Below are 12,323 nucleotides of genomic sequence, written 5' to 3'. Positions count from 1 at the left end.
GGAGTGAAAGCCCATACCGTCCTAAACACAGTTGCTTACCGAAACAGCAGCACCTAGCGAGACACGTAAATAGTCCCTTAGAATTGAATAAATTAAAGGTGTCCACTTGAACAAATTGACGCCTCCTCCCAATCAATATATTAAATGCACATACTGTAAATAAATCAGTGTTGTATTGCTGCATGTTTGTGTGTGTGTGTGTGTTGTGTTTACGCGCTTCAGTGTGCGTGCGTGCTGAGTGCTGTGATGTTCTAGTTGATGTGTATGTGATATCGGAGGAGCTGTTTGGATACGAGCCTTGTTGGCTTGTTGCTTGGCCTTCTCGCTAACGACCATGGTACGTGTGTGTGTGTTTGTGTGCGAGTGTGTGTGTGTTCTCATATTAAATTAGCCTGGTGAAAAGGGCTGACGCAATTAATCACAACAACCCTGAATCCATTTTCTGTTGCGCAAGACCAGATTGAATAAATTTATTCAGCAAGCCTGATCTAACTTCCTGTCATGTGCACGGAAGAAAACTGATAAATTAATTCATGATTACATTAGAGCTCGGACTTGCAATAAAAATCTCCACTTGCCATTTGTGTTATCTTCAGCGAATGGCATTCAAATCTATTTGCATTTTGTGCTTTTATGGGGGGAAAAGAGAAAAAAGATGTCATAGTATACAACAGACGAAAAATCCAATTATAAATGGAGTGCACTTATATATCATTGTATCTACATCATACGATGAGTGCACAAAGACCTTTACAAAGTCTCTTTCACTTACTTGCAAACTTAATCTATTGGACTGTAAAGTAGTACAGTGGCAGAAAGTGACAAATGAGATTTGAAACACTGCCGAGATGGGCTTTAATGACTGTACTGCTGACCTTATAGATATACATCTATTTATAGAAAAAAATCTAATTGTGTATCGAAGCATTGGTCAGAAATAGAGATACTAATCACACCTTACAGTAACTTTATGTGTTGTTGCAGCAATAGCAAACGCACACACGCACGCTCAACACAATCACAAGTGTCAGTATCAGATGTTGGGGGGATTTTTGTTGTTTTGCCCAAAGGGACAACGCAGTTTAATGAAGCAGGAGAGGGGTTTAGCAGAGGGGCCTGCGTGGGTTTATGGTGCCATTAAATGGCTAAAAATAAACAGCAAGGAGCTGCTGACGACGCACACGCATAGCTGCAAGTCATGCTCGCGTATGTAAACGTACACTTGGGTGCGAGGCTTTGCGGTCCTGACGCTAGCCCACATATAGCAGCTGGTAGGAATAGCAAGCATGTGATTTGCATTCTTAGTGTAACCCAACACGACACATTAGCACACTGATTAGCATTCATGAGGTCTTTGTTCTGGTTGTTTATTAGTAATACCACAAGTTGCTTTCCGAATTAGCGCTGGCATGCTAAATTTTTAGCATGACTGTTGTTATCGGTTTTCAAGTAAATTAGCAAGCTGATGTTGATCTGAGTTAGCCTTTCTGCGTATGTTATGTTAGCCATCCTGCTAATTAATTAGCCAACTGTTGACTGATGTTAGCTATGTTAGCTAATAATTATTCAACATGAAACTCATGGATCATGCTAGCCTTGCTAGCCATCATGTTGTGGCTTCCTGACTTTTGGTTGTAGCTAATGCTAACAACTTTAAGCTTATATTGTCACTGTGCACTGCTCTCAGAGCATCTTTATCAAGCTTCTTTCCGTTTCTGTCTAACTCCAGGCTTCTTTTCCAGCTTCTGTCCACTTCTCTCACTTGTTGCGTTCACTTTTCTCTAAAACTGTGCTTCTTTTTTTTTTTGACCATTGTCTCCTTCTGTGCTCCTTTTTCTGGCTTCCGTCCACTTCCCTCCTTTTCAGACTTTTGCCACCCACACAGGTGGCACAAACGTCAAAGAAAGAATCCGCTGTGTAGTTTTGTTGTCACGCCTCACACACACTGTGATCATCATTTTGGTAGTGAAAGATAAACACTTTAAAGGACACTACTGACAAAAGTGTGTTATTCTTGTGCTTGAAGGTCGGCTTCATTGAGCCGAGCCTGTGCCGCTCACACAACCACACACACGCAGACAGTCGATATATTGACTTTGCTCGTCGTAACACATCGCTCAAGGTCTGACGGGCGTGGTCAATTGAATCCCCTCGACTCCCTCTCTTCCCAGACAAAGTGCCTTTTTACAAGCTGACTGACGGAACAATTTACGCAACAGTTAAGTAAAAATGGACGCAATGAAATAAAAAAGCAAACTATGGATGGATGGAATTTAATATATAAATCTGTGTACTGTAGTACTGTAATCTCTGTGTGCTTGGATGTTGTTGACTGCACCAAGATATCTCTCTAGTAAAAGCTGATTTGTGTGTACCCGGGGAAAAAATGCCAGTTTTTACTGTCAACATGAAAAGGGCTTCAAACATTCTATTGTTGCATTGTGTTGCCCCTTTGCTGCTGTCAGATGCAGAGATTTCAGCAAATTAAAACACTACTCAACATTTTAGTGGCCACTGCTAATTTGAAGCTGTCGGCATTTATTTTGTCTTTTTCTTCTTTTTCTGGCAGGCTCAAAGGAAAGAAGTGTTCCTGCAGGAGCGCTACAGCCGCTACAGCCTGACCGACCCCTTCCTGGCGCTGCAGCGGGACTTCGAGTGCGGTGTCCCGCGAGGCGACAAGGAACGGCGGCCGCTGGGCTCCAGCCCCATGTCCGTCCTGGAGGCCGTCATGGCGCACTGTAGGAAGATGCAGGAGCGCATGTCTGCACAACTGGCTGCTGCTGAGAGCCGACAGAAGAGGGTAAGGCTCCGGGTAGAGTTGACTGTTAGTCACTTAAATAATGTCTGTCTAATATACTGTACTTGGTGTAAATTTGGTAGCAATCAGACCTCAGATAAAATCTTTATCTTTAAGTATAGCAAATAAGCTTAAACTGGCCGCTTCAAACCAAAATATCAGACTTCCTGTTTTTAGGCATGGCTTCTGGAGACTTTTTGGGGGGTCTGCTGATGACAGACATGTGCACAAAATGTCATGTTCCTAAGGAAAACTGCCTCCAGGAGCAGAATTAAAAACAAATGGACAGGAAGTATAAGGACATTGTTAAAAATGTACCTGTATATATTCATGTTCACACACTGTGTGTGTAAATGGATCTTAACACTACAATTCCCACTCTTCTGGCGTGTCATTTCTATTTCCGCCGCTTGACTAAGCGTGTTTATGAGTGTGTAAGTTTTTCCAGGGGTCTCTTTGGGATTATGTGCACCTCCCACCGCCCCTCCTGCCGGGAGGTATGCTGTGGTGAAATTGTTTAGATGATGGCAAAATGGGATTGTAGCATTTAGAAAGCGAGTCAAGAGAAAATATGCAGTGTGTCCTTTCTTTGAACCGCCTGGAAATTACAGATATGATGGAGTCGAGAGCCAACTGGAAGGTTTAAGTCAACCGCACTAGAGGAGGGAGTAGCCGGTTAAATATATATATATATTGTGTGTGTATACTTTTACATGTGCTTAAATATACAGTTGTGTTGAGAATCTTAGCAGCTTGTTTAAAGAGTGCATAAAGCACAAAATCAGTTTAAACGATGTCCGTTTTCACACAATATAAGGACACAAACAGGACCGGCAGATAATACGCAAATAAAGCGACAAAAATAAACACAAAATGGGGCAAGAGTGGCATTTGTTGATCATTTTAATCATTATTAGTACGAGCTAATGGGCTACAACACATTGGCAAAAAACTGGGTACATTTTAAAAACATGGCTCCAGCACATTTGCTTTGTTTCCATTAAAAAACAAACAAACAAGGGAACATATATTGTGTACAGTACAGTATTTCTCGCCTATAAGGCGCACCTGATTATAAGCCGACTGTAAGCCGCAGGTGTTTTAATGTTACCGCAACATGTTCCCGCTATTTTCTTTTCCATAATGAGGGCGCAAATTGTCTCACTCTCGTTTTGTCTCTCCTACTGTATTTGGGATGACTTTTTTTGTTTTGCTCTGCCTGATGTTCCTGCACTTCCTTTATAGTGTGATCTGAGAGATAAGCCGCACCTTTCTATTAGCCGCAGGGTCAAATGCAATTGAAAAAAGTAGCGGCTTATAGTCCAGAAATTACTGCATGTGCTGTATTCTAGAATGGTTTCCTAAAAAAGAAGGCAAATTATTGATCTTATACCTTCCTAAAAAGAAGACAACCATTTGATGTTGGACTCTCAACTACTGATGCTGGAGATTCCTAAAGAGCCAAACTATTGATGTTACACTTTCCGAAAATGAAAAAACAACTGTCTGTTCAACTTCCCTAAAAAGAAGATAATCTTTTGCCGTTCCATTTTCCTGAAAAGAGGATATACTTATAAGACAAATGATTAATATTGCGCTTTCTTAAAATAAAGACAAACTTTGCTAGCTTTCTTTGACTCGCTTAAAAAGATCGACAACTACAGATGCTGGAGTTTCCTAAACAGCCAAAATGTTAATGTACCACGTTCCTAAAAAGAAAACAATTTACACATTGTTAAAAAAAAGACAAAACTATTGATGCTGCATGTTCAGAAAATATAAATGCTCTACTTGATGTTGCTCTTTTAAAAAAATAATAGAATGAAACTGTTTGCTGGCGAGGAAAGGCTAAGTCACACGGCAGAAATGCAGTTTTCCAAGCCACAAATTCATTTACGTGAGGTGACTGTAAAGCACTGTAAAGCAGCTGCTGTCATGTAAATGGATCGGTGGCACATGAAGCAGCTTCACGATGAGAAGAGCATCTGCCCTCACTGGGATCTTTGGGTTGCTGGGTAGAGTGAATTTCACCCGCACGCTCGGCGCTATCTTTATCCCGCACTCCATTTTCCTCTCTCGTCATCCTGCTGCTGCGAGCTCGCTGATGAATTATCCACGAGTTTAACACAGGCATGACTTTTGTGTGGAATGTTTACAGGATCGTTTGTTATTGTTTTTTAAGGGGGGTTGTAGACTTTTAAAACTGCACAAAATATTTTGCCGTGACCACGGCAGTGAGTCAGCTGGTCTCAAATAATCGCTCCATATAACGCAAGATCTTCTTTAATACTGTAGACTGAATGAATCAAATAATCGCATAGCTCTTGGGATCATACACACAACACTGTCAAGCGATCATATGCCAGTCTATGGAATGCTAATCGATGCTAAAGACGCCGTCTCCATGTAACATAAGATCATGGTTAATACTTTGCACGTTTTCAACATGCACACTTTCATTTATAGGACAGCCCGTTGAGGTGTTGCTGTTTTGGCTAGCAACAGTGTTCAAATGAGCTGAGCAGTTAACTCTTTAATGTCTGTGCATAACTTAATGTTGGCATATAAAATAGCATGTTACATCTATCTTAGTTAAAGTTCATTGGCCAGTCTACGCGCCGTCTATGATGTCATACAGTAGCCGAGTCAGTCGGACGTGTATGGGATTTTCCGGAGCCTTGGCGAAGGTCTGCTGAATGTAATCTGCTACCAATTAGCAGCTGGTGGCAGCGCCTCCTTCCTTTGAACAACAGCTGTCTTGTAATGTCCTCGTCACAACAGGGAGCTCTTTTATTGGGGAGTCTCGTTAGCGGGGTGGAGCCCCGCTTAAGCCCCTTCAACCCTCGCCACAGGGCTGCCGCCCAGCTAACAATAGCGCTGGCGTTCCAATTATAGCAGAACCCGTCATCGCAAATCATTGGAGGTCTGACCCACAACTACTACTGTTACGCAACCTAGCTAACAACACAAGTTAATTGTAGTAGTTGGTTCCTTGGTTTATTAGTTACTTAGTTAGTTTACTTTATTGGTTGGTTGGTCATTCCATTTGTTAGTTTGATACTTGATTAGTTATCTATTAATAAGTGCATTTTTAATTGGTTGTTTTGCTGTTGATTTGGTTTGCTTGGTTTATTTTGTTCTGCAATTTCTTTGTTTCGTGGTTTGCTACTTGGTTAATTAATTTTGTTGTTCCTTAACTAGTTTACTGTTTTGCTAGTTGGGTGCTTAGTTCCTTACTTTGTTGTTTGGTTAGTTAGTCACTCTGTCCTTTGGCTAGTTAGTTTGGTAGGTGCTTGGTTAATTCATTACTTAGTTTGTTAGTTACAGCTTTATTGGTTTGTTTGTTAACTAGTTCCCTAGTTATTTAGGTTGACCGTTATTCAGTTTGCAATGTATTAATTAATTTGTTCGATTGTTAGTTTGCCTTTTTACACTAGTGGCTTGGTTATTTTGTTATGTGGTTGGTTAGATTGTAATTCTGAATGTTTGTTAGTCAATTAGCTTAGTGGTTGCTTGGTTAGTTTGCTACATCGTTGGTTAGATTGTTGGTCCGTTCATTAGTTTTCTATTTTGCTTGTTGCTCAATTTGTTACTTGGTTGATAGTTTAGTTCATTTGGTTGGTTAGTCATTCACTTTCTTTAATTAATTTACTAGTTGGCTCTTCAGTTAGTTGTTAAGTTGGTCATTTAGTTTTTGTTTGCTAGTTTTTTTACTTTATTTTTCATCTCATTTACTATTTTGCTGGTTGGTTACTTCTTACTTAATAAGGTAGCAAAAGCCAACTGCTGTTGTGTCAAAGCAAAATGTATTAGTGTCACTTTGTAGAAGCTAACTTAGTTGGGTAAAAATGTATGTGTGGTACCTGTGCGACACGGAGTAAAGATGCCATTTGTGTTGTTCCTCTGGCAGCTGGAGATGGAGAAGCTGCAGCTGCAGAGCCTGGAGCAGGAACACCGCAAGCTGACGACGCAGCTGAAGGACGAGCGCGAGAAGAACAAGCACATCGTCATGATGCTGGTGCGCGAGTGCAAGCAGCTGGCTACGCGCGTGGTGGAGGAGTCGCAGCGCTTTGACGAACTCCAGGCCCGACTGGACGAGGAGGGCCGGGCCTCCGGGCGTCTGCGGGAGGAGCTGAGCACTGAGCGGCAGCGCGGCCAGCAGATGGAGGCCGAGATGGAGAAGCAGCTGTCCGAGTTGGACACGGAGCGTGAGCAGCTGCGGGCCAGGTTGGGCCGAGAGGAGGTTGAGAGTCAGAACCTACGGCAGCAGGTGGAGCAGCTCAGAACTGAACGCGAGGGTGCAAAGGATGGCGCCCAAAATGCCGCCCCCGCATGCACGACGCCCAGAGCTTCCATTTCCGTGGCCACGGACCCAGTCAGCTCTCGAACAGCTTGCTGCCAAACGGACCAGCCCCTCCCTGAGGTGGAGGGTCCCAAGAAGACTCCCCTCACCGTAGCCGCCAAACCAACCACGGGTCCTTACGCCGGCCTCAGCCTGCCAAAGACCTCCGCCCGGGGGATCGTCCACAGCAGCTCGGGAGGCCTGGCGCAGAGCGAGAACGGCTCTGAGGCTCAAGCCGCCCCCCACGGCCTCCCCAGTGGGGTCAGCCCCCGCGTCCAGGCGGCCCGTTACAAGTTCCAGGAACAGGACCAAAATGGCACGGCCTCCCAGAGTCCTCCGGCCCGTGACCCCTCCCCCACCAACCGGGACAACTTTGCTGCCAAGCAACAAGCGCGCCACACCGTCACCCAGGTCCTGTCGCGCTTCACCAGCCCTCCAGCAGGGGGTGGTGGAGCGCTGCGGCCCAGCCTGCCGCACTCGGCCTCGGAGGGGGGTGCCTTCCCCAGCCGCCTCAGCCACCCCATCGGCCTTAAGTCCCCCACTGTGGCCCGAATTGACCGGGGAAACCCTCCCCCCATCCCGCCCAAAAAGCCCGGGCTCTCCCAGACCCCCTCGCCTCCTCACCCGCCCATAAAGGTGGTGGGGGACAGCGGGCGCTCCCATGGGGTGGGCCTCAAATCAGCGACACCCCAGTTGCCGCCCAAACCCACCCTGGACCTGGTACCAGCCCTGACGGCCTCTCAGGTGGGTGCATACACCCTCCGCCGCTCCACGGGGACCGACCAGTTTGCAGAATGCCCCCCTGTTGTCACCCCTGCCATCCCCTCCATCAACCCCCTTCCCCCCTCCCTCTCCATTAGCACTCCATCCAACTGTAGCCCCCGTGTCCCCACAGACAGCCCCCTGGCAACAGCATCAGGTAAAGGGGGCCCCCGCCCACTTCCCACGTTCCGTCTTTCTCCAGTTCTCGCCACTGCCTCTCTTCCAGCTGTCTCTTTATGGCGCCTAGCTCAGTGTGTAGCGTAGTTTAGATTAGCATAGCCCAATCTTTTACATCAAATCATAGCATAGCATAGTGAGAGACCGTTCCAAGAAGTCGAACATCCAGACTGCATTCTTAATTCTCCTCCGTCCTCTTGTGGCGCTCTGTGTCCAACAGGTTAGCCCAACACTTATCCTTACAAAAGAAAAACCTAAGAGAAGGATGCACTGTGGCTTGCATTTTAATTCAAAGATTATATTGGATGAAATATCATTTCCTGATGGCCACCCCTTTCCTCTTTGAAGCTGATGCCAGTGGCTGCTCTCACCTACCCTTTGCCTTTCCAGCCTATACTTAGCATGCCCCTTTCATGCACCCTAACCTCTCGACTCCTTCACTGGTCTTCTGTTTTTTGTACTTCTCAGGTAAAAGTGATGTACAGTATGTCATGCAATCACAACTCACCATGTATTAACTATTCTTATGCAATGTCTTTTATTTTTTCCCAAAATTGTTGCTGGTGTTCGTTTGACTTCACTTGTTGTAAAATCAAGCTGTTATTTTCTGTCATGATCAGCAGGTGCCGACTCTGCTAGTCAGGACATGTTTTCACAGGAGTTTTCTGGTTAATGATAACCCTAAGTCCAATAAGTGTATCAATACGAACGTGGTGTAGTGTTGCGGAGTGTGATCTAACAGATTCAATGTAGTAAACACAGCAGAGCCAAATGGTGTGGGGTCTAGTAACAAAACTAAATGCAATTAAGTGTAGTGTAATTGAAGTAGGGCTGTCACTATCGAATAACGTAAAATCATGTGAATAACACACACTGTGTATAATCCATGCCCCAAAATCACCCTTAAAACACTTTTTTTGTTTTTGTTTTTACTTTTGTATAATATGGTCATCTGGTTAGCTGGTATCCTTTTTTATCAAAGTGAATAATATGAATGAATAAAGGTTCAAAACATACCAATAAAACGTAAATGTTAAAAACTATACTATTCCTATACCGATATGATTAATGTATTTTAAAGTATTTTGAAAATCATTCTTGTACTGTACACTCGTAGTAATTTTAGTAAGCTATTTTATGATTTATTTACTTTGCTTATAAATCTTTTTAATTCTGTAACTGCTTTTAAATGTACAGTATATGAAGCATACGTGTATGAAGTGCACTACCAATCATGACTCTGTTTTTTTTTTTTTTTTTGTATTGATATTGCCTATCTTCTGGTAAACATCTAAACATTCAGAAAAAAATAATAATTTCTTATTAAGCCCCCTGTATAATACCCACCTTTGATTAAGGTTTTTGGAGTTTTGCGTGAGTGTTATTATAATTGTGATTTTACAGTAAGCGTATAACAAAACAAGCGAAACCGTGTGATTATGCCACGGCTACCACCTTAGGATGAGTTTTTATATATTTATTTTTTAAATGTTGTTAGTGTGTGGATGGATGTCATATGTGTGTTTGGTTACTCAGGCATCTTGTTTCTCCTCCTCCTCCTCTTCCTCCTCTTCAGCACTTCTAGTGTGGTTGTCAACCCTCTCCTGGTTTAACCTGTTCCATCCCCGCCCCCTCTGCCCCCTCTCTCCCACTCCCCGCAGGCTGGTGTCCCTCCGTAGTCTCCCCTCTCGGCAGCGGTGGGCCCGTTGCCCTGGACGGCGGGCGGCCGCTGCTCCTCCTCCAAGCTGCTTCCCAGGGAAATGTCACTTTATTGTCAATGCTGCTTCACCAACCCCACCCTGCCACGCCCGACCACGCCCACCGCACCACTGCCACGGACAACCAGCCCACCCGCCACCCACCACAAGACCTCTACAACTTGACTGCTGCCTTGTTTGCTGCTGCTCACCACGGACACGCAGGTGGGTAACGCAGATGCAGGTGAGGTTTTTTATTGATTATTGATGACATAATTGATAATTTTTCTGTTTGACATGTACAGAGTGCGTGAAACTGCTGCTGTCTTCCGGCTCACCTGCCAACGTGTCCGATCAAACCCGATTCACACCTTTGCACTTTGCTGCCTCTCATGGCCACAGTGGGTGAGTATAGACACATACACCAAAAACCCACCAATGATCAATAATTAATATTATTGGGTGAAATAGAGGCAACTTTCCCATTAGAGGTGTGGGCCAGCTACTGTTTGACATGTATTTATAGTGTGACTTCTTGTAATTTGTTGTCCAGTTAAAAAAAAAGCACTGTTGTTTAGCGTGTATTATAAAAAGTGTTGATTAATAAGGCTGTCAGTTGAACGTGTTAATCTAGATTAATTAATTACGCGCAAATTACTGACGAATCACGATCAGTGAGTGTTCGCTGGATCACTCGGGAGTTCCAGACAGCAAGTTCGAACAAGACCAGCCCACCCCGGCCAGTTCAAGATATAGTAAGAGCTTATAGTTAAAAAAATGCTAGATGAGAGTCATGACGTTTTTGGCACTACAAGCCTGATAATCGAAATCAATAAAGGTCCACCAACCGTCCGCCTCAGAAAAGCAAGAGAGGGGTTTTATTTGCTACTCAAAACAGCCAGTAAAAACCATATTAGGCTCAAAATGAAAACTCTGGGAGATCTAGTTATCTAGAGGCACACTTCAACAATAGAAATGTGGATTTCAAATCTTCTCTTCTTGGTGTATTCACTTGATTAGTCACGCACTACAATTTTGTAATGTCCTAGAATTCAAATTCTTTATTTGGGGGCCTTTAGCAGACATGAGATTAAAATATATTCATTGATTAAAATCCTGTAATTAATTAGATGAAAATTTTTAATCGGCTGACAGCACTATTAATTAACGAATGAATTAATTATTATCTAACATCAGCACCCTTTCTCCCTCCAGCTGTGTGGAGGCTCTGCTGGCTGCGGGCGCCGTTGTGGACGCGGCAGCGGAGGCCGGCCAGACTGCCCTCTTCCTGGCCAGCGGCGCGGGCAGGAAACACTGTGTCCACATCCTGCTGAATGCCGGCGCCGATCGCTCCCGTATGGCCCCGGTATATATCCTCCACCACACACTTGAGCATCTGCTTTCCCATTTTCAAATGGCCTTTGAAGGCCTCAGGTGCAATCAACACTTCTGTACTTCTCCTAAGAACTCTTAAGGCTTGATTTGAAACTGAATTTCTCGAAAAATAGCTGGGTGAATGGATGGATGGGTACATAGGTTGATCCTTGCTTCCCAGGTTGCTATGACAACCCTAAGTGGCCCACTGGTTGCCCTGGATGTGATCTACTTATATTGGAGTGCCTTGTTTTTTGCTGCACTTGACATCCTTATCTCTGTGATGCTGTAGAATGTCTGTAGCAATGCGACCGGATGTATTTTTAGCCGCCAGCTGATGTTGGCCAGTGGGTGGAGTCAAAGGTGGCCATGTGACTCTGAAAAGCGGTGAAGTCAAACTGGGTTAAATGAGCACTGTCATTCATCTTGGGAGGATTACTGGAAATATCCCAAAAATGCCCACTTCCAACCAAAATTGCTGACTTCCTCTATCTTTCCGAGCATGACTTTTTTTTTTTTTAAGGGTCTACACATTGCAGACATGTCTAGCAAAAAATTCCAGGACTCCTACATAACAAAAATAAAAATAACAAAGTGCTGATTAGTCGATGCGTCGTGGTCCTCTGTGCAGAACGGCTGCACGTGTCTTCACGCAGCGGTGCGATCGGGCCACGTGGACACGCTGCGTCTGCTCCTCTGTCACCCCGGCCCCGGAGACCCCGCTGCGACCCTTCACCCCGATGGAGCCCCTGCTTTGCCTGCCGCCCTGCTCAACCACGCCAACGCAGACGGATGGACGGCCGCCCATATGGCGGCCGCTCTCGGCCTGAAGGTGGAATAAATGAAAGCAGTTCCCATGTAGAGGCTGACCTTGTTTGTTAATATCATTTATGTCGACGTGTGTGTGTGTGCGCGTTTGCATGTGCGTAGGAGTGTCTGGAGGTGCTGTGTAGCCACCGTGATCAAGACATTGAGAGGAGAGATAAATGTAATCGCACCATTCATGACGTTGCCACAGATGACTGCAAAGATCTCCTGGAAAATCTCAGTGAGTGGTTGTGCACAATTCAAAAATTAGGGCTTCACAATTAATCGAAAAAATATGTTTATTCATTGCGATAATCAAATCGAACTTGTTAAAAAAAAAACACATTGGTGATTTCTTGCCTGGCTG

General features: G+C 44.5%; 1 protein-coding gene across 2 annotated transcripts in view; it reads left to right on the top strand.

Moving 5' to 3' along the window:
• Positions 1-12,323, top strand: part of cttnbp2 (cortactin binding protein 2) — a 37,570-nt gene that overhangs the window by 17,582 nt on the left and 7,665 nt on the right. For both annotated transcript variants that reach the window (XR_013294372.1, XM_077567545.1), the window contains exons 3-9: positions 2,570-2,800; positions 6,708-8,058; positions 9,740-10,000; positions 10,081-10,180; positions 10,991-11,141; positions 11,781-11,981; positions 12,080-12,197. Coding sequence is in view for 1 of the 2 variants with exons in the window: in XM_077567545.1 (XP_077423671.1) it covers positions 2,570-2,800; positions 6,708-8,058; positions 9,740-10,000; positions 10,081-10,180; positions 10,991-11,141; positions 11,781-11,981; positions 12,080-12,197 (2,413 nt within the window). In the remaining variant the exon portion in view is untranslated. The remainder of the gene's footprint in view (positions 1-2,569; positions 2,801-6,707; positions 8,059-9,739; positions 10,001-10,080; positions 10,181-10,990; positions 11,142-11,780; positions 11,982-12,079; positions 12,198-12,323) is intronic.

The sequence above is a fragment of the Vanacampus margaritifer genome, chromosome 6 (genome assembly GCF_051991255.1).
Source record: "Vanacampus margaritifer isolate UIUO_Vmar chromosome 6, RoL_Vmar_1.0, whole genome shotgun sequence".
NCBI lineage: Eukaryota > Metazoa > Chordata > Actinopteri > Syngnathiformes > Syngnathidae > Vanacampus > Vanacampus margaritifer.
The sequence above is the reverse complement of the archived record's forward strand: the minus strand, read 5'-3'. Positions and strand labels throughout refer to the sequence as shown.